The 22,397-nt window shown below is 44.1% G+C and overlaps 1 protein-coding gene across 4 annotated transcripts in view; it reads right to left on the reverse strand.

Annotated features, from left to right (window-relative positions):
- The window catches only part of LOC138514136 (zinc finger protein 420-like), a 1,401,466-nt gene that overhangs the window by 1,199,927 nt on the left and 179,142 nt on the right, over window positions 1–22,397 (reverse strand). For 3 of the 4 annotated variants that reach the window (XM_069629435.1, XM_069629434.1, XM_069629437.1), the window contains exon 6: window positions 6,770–6,859. The exons of the other annotated variant lie outside the window; for it this stretch is intronic. In XM_069629435.1, coding sequence (XP_069485536.1) covers window positions 6,770–6,859 — 90 coding nt within the window. The remainder of the gene's footprint in view (window positions 1–6,769; window positions 6,860–22,397) is intronic. 4 annotated transcript variants of the gene reach the window in all.

The raw sequence follows: 22,397 nt of genomic DNA on the forward strand, positions 1-22,397 counted from the left end.
GTGGGAAGATGGAACTACTGCAGTCTTAATGGACAATGTAGCCACATGACCTGGAGTGTTGATGAGCATGTCAAATCAGAAGGATCTTTAAAAGGAGTAGTGAAGATATGGACTCCAAAGAAGCACTTTTTCAGATGAGGATTTCTAGATATGAAGATCGATAGGAGAGTGGTCGATGAATCAACCGGGAGGGGAGGAGGGGGGGGGGGAGTGTAACGGAGAAGCCAAATGCCTCTACTGGAAATCCCGCCCAATTCTTCCTATATGTTGGAAGCCTGAAACTGCGACGTGCACAACACCAGTATTGGTTTTATATCCAATGAAGAGTCCTCGAAACAAGGTATCGACTAAGAAAGCCCTACATGGTGTACCCGGGGAGACATGATGGTCTCATAAAAGAGGTTCTTGAAGAAGTGTGAAGTGACAAAGGCAAGAGACTGGTGACGCCACATGAAGCAGAGATGACGCACCAAGAAGAGATGCTGAAGAAGAAAGTATATAGACCTTATAGATTCTGATGACAAAGTAAAGAGTTGAGTGACATTTCATGTGCGGAATGAAGATTGCATGTATGAAAAGCACTGAAGAAAATACAAATCTCTTCATAACTGTACAGATGCTGAAACGCAAGCAGATCAAGTAATCATAAAGGCTGACTATTCACTATGTATAGACTACAGGCGGTGGCGCATATATATATATATGTATAGAATCTGGATGTTCCACGTCGTGTTCAGCAAACTAGGACCCCATGAACAGAAAGGGCTGAAAGTGTGGCGCAACAAAGAATGACGGCGGACGATGAAAGAAGAATCAAGAAGGCTTGTCTGGCACAGTAGTCACAGGAGAATAGCTCAGCTGCAATGTGCTCACTTTGGAAGCAAGACTACACGGAGCAACACAGGTACGATCCCCGGATCCGCGTTTAGAAACCTCTGGGTATTAAACGCGTTATAAATAACCTATCATATCATATATCATATCAGCATCAAGGGTTGAGGCAGCCAAGAAACTGGTTATCTATTCAAGAAGATACAATGAACGTGAGAAGCGAGACAAGCTCCTGTTGAGGTGCAATGGAAAAACACTACGAGTGCCAAGTCTTATTCAATTAATAGTATTAAATATGAAGAAAGGAGTTCAAACACGGTCTCCTGTCACATGATCAAGATGAAAATAGACTTTGGGCAAGCCAAATTGAGACTGGAGATAAGGCTGTGCTCACACTCCCTTTTATTTTCAGGCACAGTGAAACCTGCAATGGCGAGTTCAAATGACAATTCGAATGGCAGACAGCAGGAGTCATGATGAGCTTAATAGGTGGGAAGGCATGGTCAAGTTCACCCAAAAGCACCTGGGATACCAGCTTGCGTGCTGTTACCGGGTGGAATATTCCAGAAGGGTACAAGCGTGCCAAACAATTGTAGAGGGCCATGTAGACAAGAACCCTACAGTTTGAGAGCCAATGAAACGCAGGTTATTCTATGACAGCGAAGATGACTTGCACTAGGGGTAGGCATAAGTTGTCCACCTGATGTTAGAGATCCAATCATAATCCTTTTTTTTGCAATTTATTTATTTTGCCGCGTAGTAGGATGTCACGTATGATGAATATTTGCTATATAAGTGCTGTTTTTTATTAAATGCTTTGAGAGAATGCTTGTGCGACATCCGATGTCCGCTGTACTCCCTGTTTTAGACAATTGTGAATAAAACAGTCAAAGTTGCCAACTTCCTGAGTCAGACTTATTATTGGTGTCAGAGTAATTTCTGCATCCCCATCCATCCCATATATCGCTACCTTGCTTAAAGGGCCTACGGGTTCACTGAGCTCACCATGACTAAGCAAATCAATGCCGTTGCCTCTTCAACAGCCTACACATCCAAGCTTATCTCCTTGAGCAGAACATTTCTCTCCACCAACTGCCAAACTCTCTATCACTCTCTCTAGAGAGAGAGAGAGAGAGAGAGAGAGAGATCTTATACTCAGTAAACGCAATTTACTTATGTATAAGCACCTTATAAATGCACGATAAATAATTAAAATAAATACTGCAATGTACTTCTTAAAGGCACGTCAGCATCCAATCTCGCTAATCTCGGACTCCTCCAAAATAAAGTGCTGCGTACAGCCCTGGGGCTCGGTCGTTCAGACCACATCACAGCAGCACGCTGCGAGTGCCACTGGCTGCCCATCAAAGCCTGTATTCACTTTAAGACCCTCTCTATTGCTCACTTGTGCATCTATAATGAAGCCCCCCTTTACCTGAACACCACCATCACAAGGAGACAACAGAAGCGGATCCTTCGATCCTCCAGCAGTATCTCTCTGGCCACTCCTCAATTCAAACTTGTCTGAGCAGTTGGCGCAAGCTACAGTGTCTCCTTACAGCCGATTATCAGAAATTAACCCTCCTATTGAACATTCAAGAGACTTCTAAAAACGTGGCTATTTCATAAATATGATAACCGCACCAGACGGGTAAGCATTACTGCCATCCAGTTCAGCACGCAACACCTGGCTCATGACTTTCCACCAATATGCTCTTATTTGTTGTATTTTGTTATGTTTCTACATTACTTGCTGGTACAAACGCTGTGATATTTCAGGGCTTGGGTGTTACAAAAATGTTATAAATAAATCAATAATAGCCATTTGGGGTAAATGCAAAAGTGTACAAGTAAAATGTTGGAAAAAACAATAGAAAAATAACCGCTGCCACCAGTTTGTCACAGGCATATTGTAAATGTAACCAAAAAGCCATTACAAAATAAATCATAAGGATACAAAGTATCCTAACCGCACCTCACTGTAAGGTGATGTGTGCAATGTTAAAAATACAAGAAATTGACAAAGAGACATTGTCTCTCAGCATGATAGTCTTATCTTATGGACTGATCAGTGTCCCCATAAGAATGAGCAAAATGGCAAGGGAAGAAAAGCATAAGAATTTACATACCTTCAAAAGTCAGGTCAGGAGTCCAAATAAAGCTAAAAGAAAGGATGTTCCATGGAAGCTATTTGGAAGGAAAGCAGCAAAAAGAACATATTTCCTAACACTCACTCATTATGACACCAGTTAGCACCATAAGCCTACTCAATACTGCCACGGACCATAAGGATGGAATATCAAGCTCTGCTACAATGGATTGTATAGGTAAACAACGGGACAGAGATAAAATGAATGCCAAATAAGGCTGTGTCAGTATTTATATATGTGATAGGGCCAAGTCGGGACCAACTCAATCCAATGAAGCATAATTGGTACTATTGCTTTTTACACACACTCTTGATGTCCAAAGAGTGATTTATATGAAATCCTAGAAAATAATATTCCTTGAGAATTGACAATACAGAACCGTTCAAATGCCATCTAGAAGGCTTGGGTTTGGTAGTTTTTCTAATAATTTGTAGTACGTAAGATTTAGAAGTATTAACCTTAAGAGCATTATTTTCAAAATAATCCTTTCCCTCATTCCCTTCGCTGTAGGCCTATTTGAATGGATTACATTATAATGAGAATGATGCAAAAGCAGCCCAAGCGTAACAGTAATGACCAATTTTTATAGGCTTGTTATTATCTCTGTTCATAGAAGTTCAAAGTCAGCCAGGTAAGGGTTAAAGAGACAGGCAGCCAGTCACAGCCCTGTTTCAACCCATGGAGATGGGGATTGCAGCTGAGACCACTCTCAGCAAGTTCAACTCATCTGGATGGTATCTAGTCATTTTTTTTCGACAGGAATTCCGCAGAAGTACTTTACTTTGACATAATTCTGCCAAATAAAAAAATCGAATTATATGGGAGAGTGAGGGGGTAAGAGGTTAAAACAGGTGGGGAGGGGCCTGGGGTAGGGGGATTAGTGTAGTGAACAGAGGGGTTGGGGGGAACCCTCCCAAATAGGAAAGATTTTTTCCACAGAATTCAGGTTAAATAAAGACCTGCTCTCTAACCTTGATTCTAATCTTCCCCCTGTCCTCTACTAACTTGACCTCTCTTCTGCCTTTAACACGGTCAACCATGCCATCCTGCTCAACCGTCTGCGCGATAACCTGGGTATCACTGATCAGGCTCTGGCCTGGCTGACTTCTTTCCTCTCTGATCGACCCTCCCAGGTACAACTTGGGTCCTTCCTCTCCTCTCCTCTCTCTCAATCTCTACCTGTGGAGTTCCCCAGGGGTCTAACCTCTCTCCCTGGCTGTTAAACCAATACCTGGCACTTCTCGCCCACCGCATTGCCACTCTCTGCCCCAACTTCGGTGTTATGCGGATGACACTCAGCTCGTCTTCAGACTCCCCTTGGCCACCTCCTCTCCTTCTCTCATCTGTGACTGTCTGTCTGCTATCCAGGAGTGGTGTGTCGCCAATGATCTCTGCTTTAATGCCTGTAAAACGGAGATTCTCCTCATCAGCACACCTGCCCCCTCCTTCCCTCTCACTCTCACTCTCTGGCCGGCCTCCCTTGACCCTCTTCCTGCTTCCACCAGTGAGGCTAAGAACCTCGGGTCATCTTCAACTGCACACTCTCCTCGTCTCCTCACATCTCTGATGTCTCTAAGAAGTGAAACTACCTGCTGCAACTCGTCAGAGGTACTCTTCCTTTCCTCTCCTTCCCCTCAGAAGCTCAGCGTCTCTAGAGCTCTGGTTCTCTCCAGGCTGGACTACTGCAACAGGCGCTTTCTAAATTTGCCTGCTTCTACTCTCCGCCCTCTGCAACTCATCCAAAACAAGACTGCAAGACTGGTCCTTGGCCTCAAGCCCAGGGATCGTATCTCTCCAGCACTGAAATCTCTGCACTGACTCCCAGTGGCTGAGAGGATTAAGTTCAAGACCCTCTGCATTGTCCACAAGGCCTCCTGGGGGCTGGGCTCTCTTTACCTGCAGCTCTCTTCATAAATACCTTCCTTCTCGAGCTTGTTGCTCCTCCACCTCCAACTCCCTCAGTTGGTGGTACATCTCTTTCTGCGGCGGGGGCCTCCCTCTGGAACAGCCTCCCTGCCTCTCTGAAAATTGAGGAGAACCATCTCCGTTTCCAGAAGCACCTCAAGACCTTCCTCTTTGCTCTGCCTTCCCTCTTCCTGTCCTATGCTGCACTGGTCACCTGGCTACCTTCTGAGTTCAGGCCCACGTCCCTGCTCGGCCAGTTGCACTCCTGCACTGCCTCCCGGCAACCCTGCACTTGGGGTCTGTATCTGTAACCCTACAGTCCCCCTACCTGCACTTTTGGACACCTGTTGTCTGCATTTACCCATCAACCTGCCACCCGCTGGCCGCACTTCTTGTTATTGTTGATACCATGTACTGCACTCCCCCCTCCCTCCCCTTTCCCCTTGCACTTTGCCCTCCCCTGCACTTGCGCGATCTCAATGTCACTTGGCCTAGTAAGATCGTTGTCTCTGTCTTCCCTCTGTTCCCCCTCTCTTTACCTCGTTGCGCCTTGGAACACTTGTGTATAGGCGCATTATCAATGTCATATCATACCACTTCGGCAGAATTCCTGTCGGGGAAAAAACACAGAACCATCTGGACCGTAACAAGACCACTGGGGATACCCCATAATACTACTCTGCGCCACAACCGATTGCGGTCAATTGTGTCAAAGGCTGAGCTGTTGTCTAGAGAGGCCACATAGATGGGATTTGTTTTCGCCTCCAGAGCCTCATGCTTCACTTTGTTAACTAGAAGGCTATTCAAGGAGGTGTCAGTACCATATGAAAGCATGGTTTGTGTATAGGTATGATATTATTTCAATCTCTTTCGAAACAGCATCTTATGGTGTGGGATCATCACGTGTCCTGCTGAATGCAACCATGATGGCAGGTCTACGAGATTGGACCCAATCGTTAATATTGGGCAGATCTTTAAAATTTCAGGTAGGATTATATACCACTTTGGCAACCACAAGCTAGTCAGTCTCTTCAATCATTCCAATGAAAGACTGAATTCTGAATGTGTGGAAATACGGATCAAATAGTGCTAACAATTCAGTTTGGTATTTGGTACGAGGGGTATCCAGCTGACAATGGACATTGCCGGTCAGACAATTTACTTATCTGTACACCGCAGAAACGAGTTCCTCTCACCAGTTTAACACAGCACAGAGAAAGCATCCCAACACAATATCAACATTGTACATTTAGTTCTCCCTGCCCCCAATTCTATCATCTAACTCAGGCGTGCACAACTTATTTCGCTGGATGGCCGAATGTACCACACAAGTCCCATACAGTGGGCCGAACTTTCGATGCAAATGTGCAGGTGGTAGGGGGACTGGTTCAGAAATGTGAGTGTTTTTAAGGTGTAGTTTTTATTTATTACCTTTTTACTGTAAGCCATTATAGCTAGCCGTTTTAAAACTGCACAGATCATGATGCAGACAAAATCTGGACCACAGAGGCTTCACACACCTGATATGGCACTTACTGTCTAAACACTTCATCATTACATTCATGTGACTTGGAGGGCCATAGATAATGCCCTAAAGGGCCGCTTTTGGCCCACGGGCCGTATGTTGTGCACCACTGATCTAACTGCAGTCCAGGTGCATTTGACTACAAGACCAGTCCCTTAAACTCAATCCCATAGGGTAACGTTAGTCCAAATTCTGAGCACTGCACACTGACTCTTGTTGTTCCCAATCCTATTATTTAACTTCCGTCTGTTTATCTCAATCCAGTCAAGAAAATGTATTAACTAATTGTCAATATTGTACATTCATTCCAATGTCAATGACCAGCAATCTATTCACCGTGGTCAGGTATTACACTCACCGTTTCCTCTATAAGCACAGTTTCATGTTCTTGCAAGCATCCCCCATGTTCAAAGACATGAACTGTTGGATGATCTAATGCAACTGCCACCTAAAGCAAGAACAAGTGGGCAATTAGTCTGAAAAAGGAGAAGAAATTACTTACTTTGAACATTTAAAAATAAATTAGTTTTAGGAATGTGCAAGCATTATTTAAAACAATGAAAAAAGAAATTTAGCATGCCATATAGACAAATTCAAAGCAATTTAAAATATATGCTGGTCTAACTTATTCTGTCAATGGGGAAGAGAAGGATGGATGTAGGTTAACACATCAACACAGACTCCTGGAAGACTGAATTATGTAGTAAACAACTATCCTCTAGGAGTCTAGATGATACTTAAGAGCTCATGATTTAACTAATCAAACAATACAAAGCCAGGAGGTGCTTTTGAATTACAAGCACAAATAGGCAGCAACATAGCACTGTGGTTGAAAAGGGTTATCGGACATCCACATAGAACTGGACCCTCTCCTGCCTGCTCAGACTGTCAGGTCAAGGCTAAACAAACTTAAATTCATATTGTGAAAATGTTCACGCTTGTGCAGAATGCAGCTTGATTCAAAGCAAACAAATGTCCTTATTGCCTAGGACAATGTCCTTCACTTTAACAAGACAATTTTCTTTTACGATTGCTTCACCAAATAAAAGATAAAAGGAGGATTGGCATTTTCTTCATCTAAACACTGTCATTTCATTGGGAACCAAGAAATGGGTCAAAACTGCATTGGTCTTCAGTTTGTTTCTCCGCTAGAGTCTTATTTCTTGTCAGGGTTATAAGAGATCTGATTTGTTTCGGTCGGTCTCATAGGTACTCCTTTCCAATAAAGTTCATGACCCTGCTCGTTATCTTTTGACTTAATTGAGTTCTGGACTTTTTGCAATACTTTCAGGTAATTTCGGTATTCTTAGGATCACATTTCTTAGTGTACCACTCAGATGATTATTCACCGTCAATTCTTTATCAGCGAATATTTGGTCCTTGGAGGCTTATTCATTTGCTCAGACTTTGTCACCTATACGGACCACATCTTTCAGCATCTAACTCAACTTCTTCTTCCTTTTTTAAGGACTCTTCGAATCATGTAGTATAATTGTACTAGCCTTTTCAATGTGCACTTTAAATGGTTCTTTTCTGTATCAGTCCTTAAACTGTCATTGTGTTTTTGGACCACACGTTAGTGTGCAATTTTAATTACTTCCCACTCTTTCAGTCCTATATGCTTTAGTCCGGCATTAGGACTATATCCCCAAACATACATCACCAATGATTCTTCACCCTACACAGGGGAGTTGCTAGGTCTGGAAAAGACCCGGGGCTACGCTGATGTCGGAACTGTTGAGACTGGGGGCTAGCTAGTCTTTTGGCTGTAGCTCCTGAGAATCTATCCGGGGCTATAACCAAAAGATCTAGGGCTATAGCCCCCTTAGCCCTCCACCCAGCAACGCCCCTGACCCTACATCAATCATCCAACATACATCACCATACTCTCCAAAAACTTCAATGCCAGCCGTTCCTCATTGGCACTTACACGTCCTCCTTACCACCCCTTGGTACTTTGGTATTATTTGGGAAATGTCTTCTTTTGGTATTGTTTGGGAAATGTTTTCTTTTTGCAATCTTGCCTAGAACCTCCAGCATCTGTCTATGTTTTGTTTTCCGGGCTGCTTTTTGGCAGAGAGGTCTGTTTAGTCTTGCACCCCTGTTCAACTTACTTGTTTTGGAGGCACTGATCAGATGCTAAGGCTGACAGTGCAAGGAGGCTTTTTTACCTATTTGTATTTTCCTGTAATTTCATTTTTAACACAATCCACATACAGTGAGTGTAACAAGGACACAGAGTTCCTTTATCTCATTGTCTGGCAACATTTTGTATGCCTTTGTGGTGTGCTTAGGACAGGCTGATTGCAGTATACCGTGTTTGACAATTTTTTTCCGGTACAGTACAGAGCACCATCTTTTTAACTGACATAATAATGCCATTTTAGGTAGCATATACTTAAAATTGCTGCTTCTGTCTTTCACCATCTTGCTTTTTGGCAGATTCAGTATACTACTTTGTAACCTTAACGTATGAAGTTTTTAATGTTTGTAGGCTAAAGTTTGTTTGGGTTTCAACTTTGACTTTTAAAAAAAAAATGTTCAACTATTTATGTATATTTTGTATTTGACATGGTTTAGCCAGCAAAGGTATCTGATTATAGTCACATGCCTTGTACAGGAAGCCAAATTAGTGTTTGGTCCAGACTAGTAAAGGTTGTTCACTTGTAAAGTAAAGGGTTGTTGACAAGGGCGTTGCTGTCACGATTCATATCCTACATGCAAAGATACCCATTATCATTCATGCATCCAAATCCTTGGATTTCAAATTTTTCGGATGTGACCCGAAAAGCGTGATGAGAGCAAAGTGCTGGATCAACCTCGTTTAATGGACTAGAAATCGAAGGTAAACACTGAATGGACTTGGGAACATCTTTTCATTTCCCCATTGGGAGTTTTAACCGTGTTCCGCAGCGCACTCTTAGGATCTTTCTATCTGATCCTTGCTGCACCACCGCTTTCAAACTTGCTTTTCTTGTGTGCCAGAGGCTATCGTATTGAGAAATATGCTTTAAACTCATCTGCAACTTTAAAAAAGAAAACTCCTTCAAAGACGGCCGCGATGCAGCGTGCTGTACCTTGTAGCCTGCTGCCATCCCCGATTGGGCTAATCGTAGCCTTCTTTACCAATAGGAAGGCACTGGCAGGCGTTTGCCGGCCCCCACCATCAAGGCCCACACAATATGGCCCTGTCCGTTGCCTGGACGTGCCCCAGGGTACTTTCTCCCCCAATACCACTACTCTATGATGCTCCTGAAAATGCTCCCAATAACCTTCCGACGTCCATCACTATGCCTGTATATTTCTCCCGAGCCATGCCATCAAGTGAGCTCTGTGGCTGTGTCAGCCCCATAAAACTCCCCTCTTCTCTGCATCCTAGTCTGCAACTGTGAAAACTGCTCTTCGCTCCTCTGTGACTGTTTTCTCTGCACCACTTTAATGACTCTCACCATTCTACAGTAGGGCTACACTGCTCTCGTGTGCTCCTCAAAGTCTGTCGACAGATGATTTAACATGCTGTTTGCCTGTACATCGTAATTAGCTCTGCCTCCCTTGCTGCTTGTAAGTGCTTGCTTGCCTGCCTGTAAATTATGTCTAGCCCCCCCTCCACTTGGCACCTTCTGTTCCCCTACACTCTGTGTTCCCCCACCATTGGGTTTTTCACCTCCTTGTGTCTCCTTGCAACAGCCCAGTAAGTGCCTCCTTCGCCACTGCATCTAGCTATGTCACTATCTCTCCTATCTTCTCCAACTGCTTCTCTATTTCCTATCCCACTTCTAGCACTGAAGCTGGCCATCCCACAACATTACATGCATTCGAAAGAGTCTGATGCATTAAATGTCTCTTTAACATCAAGTAACCTTTCCCACTGACTGTTTGATTCTGTTACTCACGTTAATCTGGGTTTATTTACACACCCAGTAAATGAGCTGTTATATCCGCACGGCATGTGCCTGATAAAAGAAGGCAGCGCCCACTAGTGATCCAGCGAGAAGGCATTTTTTTATGCAAAAAGGACCGCTGGTGCAATTCTTTCTAACGGCCCCAAAAGCTGGATTTGGGATTTCCTTCGATTTTAAGGGTGTGATCTTGCAAAGAACTAACAGTGACTGCAGGCTGGCAAAGGCCTTTGAACCGTGTTGTGCTTCCACCTTATGAAAATTGTTTATTGCTTTGGAACCATCGTTCTTTATCTGCACGGGTGGAAAAATCAACTTGCAGTGACTGTCGGTCTGGAGACCTTTGAACTTCAAGTTCAGTTTCTTCGAAAGCCAAAGTAGACTGCTGCAGCTGCTCTGGTGGTGTTTGTGCTCTACCATAAATAAAAGATGCCATCAACCAGTAAATCTACTCTGCGAAGTGCCAGAGTCAAAAACAAACAAACGGGTAAACAAAGCAGAAACAAAATACACCAATGAATAGGTTCAAGGGTACTCATACACGAAGGGCTCCCACAATTGGTTTGAAAAAATGACTCTTCGAAATTGTTATAGAGAAAGATCTCTAGAGGACTTTTTATGTTGTAATTGCATGAGTCAAAAACACAACAACACAATTTACAGAGAGAGAATAGACATCATCAATGGTTTGTTGGACCATAACAGAACATAAACGTAAATGCTTTAAAACACCATTTACCACCAATGCTAGGGACAAAGTTGAAAATGGTGTGTGTGCAACAAACCAACCTCTGTGGAGGTTTGTCAAAACAAACCCAGTTCAATTGTGAAACAATTCAAAGCGGAATTCTAAAGACAACGTAAAACTACTAAGAGGCAACAGATAAGATTTTTCATGTGTGAACAGCAATCAATGTGCTGTGAATTCGGGGAGTAGTAGGTCTACACCAGGTGTTTCGGCCGTTTAGAATTGGGCTAAATGAGCCTCATCTTTGGGACAGCCATCATCAGGACAAGGTTCTGTACACGGAACGTCTAAGGTGTGGGGAAGGGAGATCACAATCAGGTGGGTGTATGAGCCGCAGAACTAATTTAAATTGACTGAATCAAAAATGTGAGGTCACAAAATAGAAAAAACACAGCTTACCTATGTAGCAATTGATAGGCACTGTATTAGAGATCCATACGCCACACTGGGCTGGTCTCTAGGTACTCCTGTTGTATTAAACAGAAAAAAGGGGGGGGGAGTGAGTCTAAACCCCAACCGTTATGTACATAATAAATATAAATGTACACAAAGCATAAAACGTGTCTTACCTTTCACCGAATAACTACAGGTGAAAAGGTCCAATGTGTTGTAAAGCGGTCAGCCATCAAAGGTATGGCTGCAAGTAAACAGAAAGTCACATTTAAGTGTCTGAATGTAACGACTGCTCATGTGGAACTAAAAGTGCCCATGCTGGCAAATTTACCTTTGGTGGTGGGCCAGATAGGCTGTCAAAAGGCTGAGTGCAGAGAGCAGGGCATCTTCGAGTGACTGAGGGAGCACACTGCACAGCGTGGGAAAAAAAGCTGTTGCCAAGGCTGCATGAGTGTTTTATATGGCAGCCATGTTAGGATCAGGCTGAAATCGAGCAGCCAGAGAAAAAATGTATAGCGCTCGAACTGGTGGAGCATAGTGATAATAAATCAATTTAGAGGGCACACGGGATACACATCTGTCTTAAAAATTAATTTAGGAGCTAAAATTAGCCAACTGGTTGTCATGGTAAAAAAATTCATGCATCAACAGAGTGTAAGATGACCTCATGGGAATGTTAACAAATTCGTTGAAAAGTCGGTGCATGATTAGAAAATGGGCCCAATATGTACAGCTCTTGGAATGTATAGGCAAATAGTAAAGCAATAATAAATACATGGCACATAATGCAGGTACATAATTGCATAGTCATAGAAAGCCGCAAAATGCATTAATAGGTACAACTCTTGGAATGCATAGGCAATAGTAAAGCAATAATAAATGCAAGGCACGTGGTGCAGGTACATAATTGCATAGTCATAGAGAGCCACAGAGTGTACTGATTAAATACCAGCCGTGGGCAAAAGAACATATAAATTGTACCGCTATCCTAAATAGATGGCAAAAGAGAGCCGCAACAAAATGCTCACTAAATGTGCAGACATAAGAATTGGACTGGATGGAAATCGATGTATAGAAAACCGAAAAAACAATGGCATTTTTTGGAAAAGCATTCTAGTAGGCATACCGGGCACATAATTTTGTCTAGATGTAAAAATATCTAAACAAATTAATGTTCAAGAAACCAAAACACAACATTTTTGAGAACAGTGTTACAATGGACATTCAAGTGTGTCAAAGATGGTTTAAAGAAAAGACTTCCATTCCACTGAAATGTTTAAGCCAGAATTTACAGTGTTAAGTCTGTGCACCCACCGTTGCTCTAACTGAGTCAATGTTTTATTCAAATCCCCACCCCTCCTTGTCGGGTTCACTTTCTGAAGAACAAAGCACCTTAAATCTGTGTCTTTGTGATTTTTACTAGTAAAATGTTCTACTAGGGGCTTGTCTGGTATTTTGTTCCTGATGCAGGAACGATGCTCGGAAATGCGCATTTTAATTGCACATACTGTTTTCCCCACGTATAGAAGATTGCATGGACACTGTATGATGTATATAACACCCTTGGTGTTACAATTGGTGAAATCATTCAAAGTCCTTTGCACCTTATCATGTTCGAATGATTTCTTTTGTAGGGTCAGAGGGCAGGCGACACACTGGCCGCACTTATGGTGTCCAGAGACAGGTGGTAGATCCCAGAGTGTGTGCTGTGGTTGGGAGGGTGGCTCTATGAAAGTATGGACGAGAGCATCTTTTAAACTCCTGTTTTTCTTAAATGCGAAACATGGTACATGCTGCAATGTGCCGGGATGGGTTACCAAGTGCCAATTCTTTTTAATCGTTTTCTGGATCAGTGGACTCAAGGGTCCAAAAGTGGTGACACACACCAGTCTACCCAGGTCTTTTTTTGGTTTTGTGCTCAAACAGATCTCTCTGGGAGTGTATCTTGCTCTTTTTTTTGCTTGGTTGATGGCTTTTTTTGGATAGCCTCTTTCAATGAGTCATTGGGTTAATCGTTCTGCATGTAGATGAAACTTTTCCAGCTCTGAACAATTTCTACGAATACGTAGGAACTGTCCATAGGGTAAGTTATACTTGAGGCCCATTGGATGGTAGCTGGTAAAGTGCAATTAAGTATTGCGCACTGTTGGCTTGCGAAAGAGCTCAGTTTTTAGTCGGTCTCCCGTTTTATAGATGTGAAGATCAAGGAAGTCTATGTGATGGTGGTCCCACTGCATCGTGAAGTTGATGTGGGTATTTCTCAAATTGATCCATGTATGAAAACCTTGTAGTTCAGCAGGTGTCCCTTGCCAGATGATAATTACATCGTCAATGTACCTTTTCCATAGTACGATGTGATCCTGGAAAGGATTTTCTGGTGTTAAGACATAGTTGGCTTCATACCGGGCCATATAGAGATTGGAAATATCGGGGCAAAAGTAGCGCCCATACTCACGCCCTTCACCTGTTTGTAGATCTGGTCTTGAAACATAAAGAAGTTTTCTGACATTGCAAGTCTAATGCACTCGAGAATGAAATTAGTGGGTGTAGATTCTTGGTCCGCTCTTGTGTTAAAAAAATCACGTATCGTTTCAAGGCCTCCTTGTTGGGGTATGGATGTGTAAAGGGCCTCAACGTCCATTGTGACCAAAAGGGTATCGGTGGTGAGGACAATGCCATCAAGTAAATTTATTGTGCTAGTAGTGTCCTTAAGGTAGGACGGCATCTTCATTAAAAATGGTTTCAGAAAAAAATCTGTGTATAAGGACAAGGGTTCCAAGAGGGATTCACAGGCTGAAACAATCGGTCTTCCAGGTGGTTGTTTGGAATTCTTATGCATCTTGGGAAGAATGTAAAAAGCTGGGATACGCGGGCTGGTTTTGTTGAGGAACCTCTTTTCGTCTTCGCATATCCAGCCTTGCGTGAGAGCATGTTGTGTGAGGCTCGTGATCTCATCTTGAAGGTCCTTTGTGGGATTGTGGGCCAAAGGTAAATAAGCGTCACGGTCGCTTAGTAACCGTAGGCATTCGGTATTGTAATCAGATGTGTCCCAGATGACTATGCCGCCTCCCTTGTCTGCGGGCTTAATAGTTATTGATCTGTCAGTTTCCAGACTTTTCATGGCAATCTGTTCTTCTCTATCTAGATTGTCCTGGTAAAAATTCTCTTTTTTGAAACCAGTCATTACGGTCTTGATGACAATTTTTTCAAAAGTAATTATCTCACCTGGGGTGGAGCCCGATGGGGGATAGAATTTAGAGTGTTCTTTCAGACCGGTAATGTTCTCTGTGTTTCGGCGTGGGTCTACTGTAACTTCCGTATTGGATGGTATATACATTTCAAAGAAATGTTTTAAACAAATATTCCTAAAGAATTTCCGTAATTCAAGTTCAATTTCAAAAGGTTGTGCCCTTTGGGTGGGGACAAAAGATAGACCCTTACCTAGGAGCCGCAATTCTGATGCGGTCATGGTCCGGGAGGATAAGATGAAGACTGGTATCCCTGATTCTGCCCTTGGTTCTGTTACCATTGGCGCGTTCTCATGCGCTGCCCTGACTGGGCCGGGCATCTCTTCGGTCGTCCTCTTTGTCCGCCCCTGGGAAAAAAAGGTTGTGGTGGCTGTCCTGTTAATCCAGTTAAACTAGAGGCACTGCCACTTCCACTCGATGAAGTGCCTGCGAAGTTTACTGATCTGTTTCTCCTGTTAGAATATTGACTTGCTTGAAGATCAGTGTAGTACGTAGGTCTGAGGAATGGGTATGTTTTTTCTTCTGAATAGTTAGCTAGATCTTTTTTAAAATTGTCAACTTTTCTATCAAGAGTTAAGTTCTTGAACTTAGTAATCTCCAATTCGAGCTTGTCTAATTCGTCCTTTGCATCCTGGATAGATTTATCCTCAAGGAACTTTTTCTCTAGGTCAAGCAATTCTGCACCCTGTTTGTCGCATTCCTCTTTAGCCGTATCTATGACCAGTATTAACCAGTCACGGCTACATTTATTCCCCACCCCACTGAAGTTTTTCGTGAACTTGGGGTTGTCCGTGAAAACCCTGGGGATGTTGCGTACCTGTAGGCCTTCGGGAATTATTCCGGCTCTCAGGTATTCGAGCATGAACTTGCCATGTAGTTCTGTTCGAATTATTCTTTTTTTCTTTTGATTTAGAATTTCTAATTGATCTTCTGTAAGGCCTCGGGTGAGGACTCCCTCTTCGTTTCGTAATGTCGAAGTGGCCGCTAGGAGTTGTTTAAAGTAGTCATCTGTGTAGGAGACTACATTGACGTTATCCATTGATGAAATGGAAAAAAGAAAAGCAAAAATAAAATCTTTGACCCAAGTGGTGGTCAGTCTAATGCCCACAGCCACGGATAAGATTTTTCATGTGTGAACAGCAATCATTGATTGCTGTTCACACATGAAAAATCTTATCTGTTGCCTCTTAGTTGTTTTACGTTGTCTTTAGAATTCCGCTTTGAATTGTTTCACAATTGAACTGTGTCTGTTTTGACAAACCTCGCAGAGGTTGGGTTTGTTGCACACACACCATTTTCAACTTTGTCCCGAGCATTGGTGGTAAATGGTGTTTTAAAGCATTTACGTTTATGTTCTGTTATGGTCCAACAAACCATTGATGATGCCTATTCTCTCTCTCTGCAAATTGTGTTGTTGTGTTTTTGACTCATGCAATTACAACATAAAAAGTCCTCTAGAGATCTTTCTCTATGATAACAATTTCGAAGAGTCATTTTTTCAAACCAATTGTGGGAGCCCTTCGTGTATGAGTACCCTTGAACCTATTCATTGGTGTATTTTATTTCTGATTTAACCCTCCTGGGTAGAATAGGTTCCATACCAGGAGCCCAAATTGTTTGAGGCTAAACAACGCAGCCAAATTCGAAGAGTAAATGAAAGAGTAACCAAATCCAACATTGCGGAAACACAAAAGCACCTACAACCGGAAATTACAGTTTTTTTATAAAGAAAAATTAAACCCAAAAAGAAACAGTCCTTCGACATCGTCTACTACATAGAGTGATCAATCCTTGTCACATACAATAGACAACAACTCATTATTAAATATAAAACAAAGGGGGGTCTGGGAATCTCTCTACCAGCACGAACACAGCCCAATGACTTGTTCTTGGGTGAATAACCCCTGGGAGAGACTCGACCAAGTCTTTAGCTCACTGTCCCTTTCACAGAGAAGAAATGTCCCTGCATATCAGCCTTTGTCCTGCCCAGGGGCAGTCCAGCGCCGAAATGCTAGGCAATTCTCCTCTGAACAAGAGTACCATCAGTAACCCCATACACGTGTTTCAGCCTTGTTGGGCATCATCAGTGAGGTGAAACCGGTGCCTCTCTAAGAACAGTGAGCAAGGGGTCCACGTCTGGATCGCCCTGTTAACTTAGGGTGAAACCCAAAGTTAATTAATGCAAAACAAAGGGGGGTCTGGGAATCTCTCTACCAGCACGAACACAGCCCAATGACTTGTTCTTGGGTGAATAACCCCTGGGAGAGACTCGACCAAGTCTTTAGCTCACTGTCCCTTTCACAGAGAAGAAATGTCCCTGCATATCAGCCTTTGTCCTGCCCAGGGGCAGTCCAGCGCCGAAATGCTAGGCAATTCTCCTCTGAACAAGAGTACCATCAGTAACCCCATACACGTGTTTCAGCCTTGTTGGGCATCATCAGTGAGGTGAAACCGGTGCCTCTCTAAGAACAGTGAGCAAGGGGTCCACGTCTGGATCGCCCTGTTAACTTAGGGTGAAACCCAAAGTTAATTAATGCAAAACAAAGGGGGGTCTGGGAATCTCTCTACCAGCACGAACACAGCCCAATGACTTGTTCTTGGGTGAATAACCCCTGGGAGAGACTCGACCAAGTCTTTAGCTCACTGTCCCTTTCACAGAGAAGAAATGTCCCTGCATATCAGCCTTTGTCCTGCCCAGGGGCAGTCCAGCGCCGAAATGCTAGGCAATTCTCCTCTGAACAAGAGTACCATCAGTAACCCCATACACGTGTTTCAGCCTTGTTGGGCATCATCAGTGAGGTGAAACCGGTGCCTCTCTAAGAACAGTGAGCAAGGGGTCCACGTCTGGATCGCCCTGTTAACTTAGGGTGAAACCCAAAGTTAATTAATGCAAAACAAAGGGGGGTCTGGGAATCTCTCTACCAGCACGAACACAGCCCAATGACTTGTTCTTGGGTGAATAACCCCTGGGAGAGACTCGACCAAGTCTTTAGCTCACTGTCCCTTTCACAGAGAAGAAATGTCCCTGCATATCAGCCTTTGTCCTGCCCAGGGGCAGTCCAGCGCCGAAATGCTAGGCAATTCTCCTCTGAACAAGAGTACCATCAGTAACCCCATACACGTGTTTCAGCCTTGTTGGGCATCATCAGTGAGGTGAAACCGGTGCCTCTCTAAGAACAGTGAAAATATGGTTGTTAATTTGAAGCGTGCATCACTTGGAGGGCACAAGGACTTACCTAGCAATTTCTGGGAAGAGGATATAATTGACATTAACTTATCCAATACACCATATTTGGCTGCTTTTGCATCCCCCTCAGTCTCATCAGAAGTGGTTGAAACAAGTCACAAATTGTGGCACCAAATGCAAATGATGAAGAAATAAACTGGGAAAATCTGCGCCCTGTGTTCAACGGCGTAAACACAATTATATCGAAAGCTGATGCATTAACATCTTTTTTAGAGTCCGTAGCCAAGAAACATCAAGAGACAGACGCATCCCTCTTATCTACATTGCAGCTACTGACTACACGGAGGACACACAGCATTCGCCACGACGAGGTAAGCCCTCCCAGGGTTTACACGCATAGTCCTAGTGCCAATATGCACGAGCTGCGCATAGTGGAAAATCTGCATGTGTTTTTACCAACTTGGACTTAAAAAAGAAACACGGATGCCCTCTGCCTTGGGCAAACATGTGTATGCGCACTCAGCACCATTATACTCTTTCATCCTCGGCACCGGAGCGCCTCCGAGGGCTGCTCAGGCTGCCATGGTGCCACAGCATAAACAAAGCATGTGATAGACTACATTTCCTCTTGTCAGCCCAGTCACAAGCCAGCAGGTGAGGAAAGCCGGACCCCAGCAGAGGCCCACATTAAAGGCCCCTGTCTTAGCCTGATCCTTCCTTCCTGCATCCTGCAGACTCGAAGAGGAGCTTGCCTACAGTCTCTTATCTACATTGCAGCTAATGCCTACATGGAGGACACACAGCGTTCTCCACGACGAGGTAAGCCCTCCACGGGTTTCCACGCATAGTCCTAGTGCCAATATGCACGAGCCACGCACATTGGAAAATCTGCCTGTGTTTTTACCAACTTGCATTTAAAAAGAAACATGGATGCCCTCTGCCCTGGGCAAACGTGTGTATGCGCACTCTGCACCATTACACTCCTCATGTTTTTCACTTTCAATGATGGCGGCCAAATCCTCGGCACCAGAGCGCCTCTGAGGGCTGCTCAGCTGGACATGGTGCCAGAGCATTAACAAAGCATGTGATTGGCTGCATTTCCTCTTTTTGGCCCAATCACAAGCCGGCAGGCTAGAAAATCCGCCCCCAGCAAAGGCCCACAGGAAAGCCCCTGCCTTAGCCTGTCTGAGCATAGTGGGGCCCTGCTTGGCAGAAACTGGTATCGTTAGTCCAGAATCACTGACAAAATCATGGAAGCTCTAAACGCGTGGCAAGCTTCCATTAACCAGGCACTGTCTATGATGTAGCCCTGTCTCGCACCTACCATTAGTTGGCTGTACACCTAATAACAAAACTATATAAAGCCGTTCTAAGATGCTGGATCCAAAAATAAATAATCAAAAAACTAAAATGTTTGTGTGTTCACCTGCTTCTGCCCTGCTGCCTTCTGCCTCATGTCTACCCTGCTTTCAAATTCAAATCTAGATGCCTTTTCACCCGCTGTAGCACAGCCACTTTGTCCCTCTAGATTGCGATGTTATCGAATCGTAGCCAGGAACACATGATACCATATGACTCCCCCTCCCGCTAGCGTACTTACATTATAGGCTTGTTAACCTCTTGTATCCCACCCACTCTGTCCACATTGGTAGACAACCGTTTTCACACTGACCCCACCCTGGAGATCAGACGCTTTGCCACCCTGCACATTCACTCTAACCCAACGCATATGTTGTCTACCGTAGCCTGCTGTACCTTGAAAAGTGGCCTTACCAGTCGGTGCAATCTTACCATTATGATGCTTTTGCTCTTTAAATAACGCCCTGCAACAGGAAGAGAGTCCCTGCTAGCACACGCTACCTGCCTAACCTGACTTACCTGCTCTACAGCGCAGCCCCTTGTAACATGAGGCGAGGCTATCCTAGTCTGCATAATCTTGTCAACTTGTCCTACAGGCTGCCTGATGTAGCCCCTTGTAACTCGAGGTAAGGCTTTCCCAGCCGGTACATACAAATGTTTCATTCATGTCTTAACTGAATTATACTTATCTGTATCTGTCCCACCCAGCTTGCACTGCAACTGAATTATTCCTAGCTGTAACCATCGAATGTGACCTACCCAGCCCTGCATTGTGTCTGAACTGTACCTATAGTGCCCAGATACCTCTGTGTTTGGTGCGCTCTATAAATAAACTCTCCCATCAACGGGGAGGAAGTTGACGTTGTTGACGGGGCGAGTGTCGTAGACGGACGTGTGGACGGTATCGTCATCGACAAAGATTTCATTTGTTTACCTGTTGAAGGTGTCGTGGACAATGACCAGGTCGCCAATGATGGGTTTGCGACCGTTAACAATGATGGTCGTCGACGATGATGAGGCCGACGACGTTTTTGCCGTCGTCAATGCCGATTTTGTCTTGGATGGTCAGAGAGCAGTCAACAGTGGTTTATTGGCGATTTTCGTTGATGGAGCACCTATTGCCAACTTCAGCGCCGTTTTCGTCGGAGGAGGGTTGCTCGCCGGTGATGTCGTCAACGGATGGACTGGTTTTTCTGTTTTTTTCCTCCTTTTTCCTTTTGTGGGTTGCAGATGACGAGGAAGATGTCATTGTTTCCTCTGATCCTGCCCTCTTATAGGCTTTTGGACTATCTGATTTGCCTTACACCACACTTTGAAGGTTCTGCCTCTGAAGGGCTATCTGCCTTCATTGAGCCAAAGGGCCAATATTCTCTTCCTATCCTTGAGGGTTTTTGTGCTAAAAGTAGCACAGATTTCACAATCCTCCTGAATGTGATTAGGATAGAAGCAGTATATGCATTCAGAATACTCAACCCCTCAAAACATTCTTAATGCCACATGACTGGAATGGCTTGACCAGAGCCTTCAGTTTTTCCTCTATTAAGAAATAAGAAGCACTTGTTTGTCTAGATGATGTAATTGTAAAGTTGTGAAGAAAATATTTCTGTTGGTTCTTTAATTTTTTCTCCAGGAGAGAAAGCCTCGAGCACTCCTCAGCACGACGTGTGGTTGGAATCTGAAGATGCCTCCAGGGTGGGGCTTGTCACTCAATGTCCCATTGGATGAGGCACAAGACTCCATAAGGGAGATAGATGGGCTACTAAATTGAGCCTAAAAACTCTATTATAAGCTATTATAAAATGTTACCGAGGATTCCCAGCTTGTCAGCAGCAAATATTCAAAGCATATGAATCCATGAAAGCTCTGATGCTGGAGAAGGAGGTACAATTCTACTGACATAAGAGGTCAGTTGGGGGTGTAACCAGCATTGCCATAAGCCAAGAGAGATTGTGAGAGAAGAACAAGTTACTTTCTTACCTGGTAACTTTCTTTCGATGGGATGGTCCGACGACGTATTCCATATCTATGACATGTAATCACCACAGCTGTGCTGCTTCGGAAACTTTTTTCGGCGTCTGCGTCCTGCGTCGATGACGTTGATGCGCCGCCGTCGAGGACCTCCTCCGACGTCCGACGTCATCCGATGTGATAAGTAGGACGCACGACGCCCGTAGCCTCAGTTGTAGTTTTTTCCCCCAGAACGTGTGACATTAGTCAACTGCCAGTCAGACACAAAGCCTTGCGGAACGTAAGCTGCAATCGCAAAAGAAATTCTGCAGCGGAGAAGGCAGGGAGGGAGCGATATGGAATACGTCGTCGGACAATCCCATCGAAAGAACGTTACCAGGTAAGAAAGTAACTTGTTCTTCGAGGGGATTGGGCCCTCCGACGTATTCCATATCTATGACAGACTCCCAAAGCAGTACCAAGCAAGGAGGAGGGAAAGAATTTAGAATCAAAATTTAGAATTGCCAATCAAATAGCAGAGCAAAGGACCGCCTTGCCAAAGGCCAAATCCTGTCTTCGGATGGAATCGAGGGAATAGTGACGTACAAATGTATGTACTGAAGCCCAGGTGGCTGCATCACAGATGTTGCGAATAGGAACACCCATCTGCAGGGCAGTAGATGCAGCCATCCCCCTGGTAGAATGGGCCCGCAAGCCAGCCGGTGGGTCCTTACCCGCCAAGCGGTAACACTCCGAGATGGCCAAAATAATCCAGCGAGACAAAGTCTGTTTCGGCTCAGCTTGTCCCAAACGCTTTCCAGCGTAACCAATAAAGAGTTGATCGTCCACTCTGACCCGGGACATGCGTGAAACATAAAAGCTTAAAGCTCTCCTAGGATCAAGCCTATGGAGCCTCTCCTCTTCCTTACCAGTATGCGGGGGAGGTTAGAATGCCGGAAGAACAACCTTCTGGGCCAAATGAAATTCCGTCACTACCTTCGGAAGAAAAGAAGGACGAACTCTAAGGACAACCCTGTCCTTGTGAAATACAGTGAAGGGTGGCTTAACTGAAAGTGCCTGTAACTCACTCACTCTGCGAGCGGAAGTAACCGCAACTAAAAACACAGTTTTCAGAGTTAACAGCCTCAAAGGGCAAGAATGTAAAGGCTCAAATGGAGCACCCATAAGAAACTTAAGAACAAGGT

This window comes from Ambystoma mexicanum, chromosome 12 (assembly GCF_040938575.1).
Source record: "Ambystoma mexicanum isolate Mex_15411 chromosome 12, UKY_AmexF1_1, whole genome shotgun sequence".
In the NCBI taxonomy this organism is placed as follows: domain Eukaryota; kingdom Metazoa; phylum Chordata; class Amphibia; order Caudata; family Ambystomatidae; genus Ambystoma; species Ambystoma mexicanum.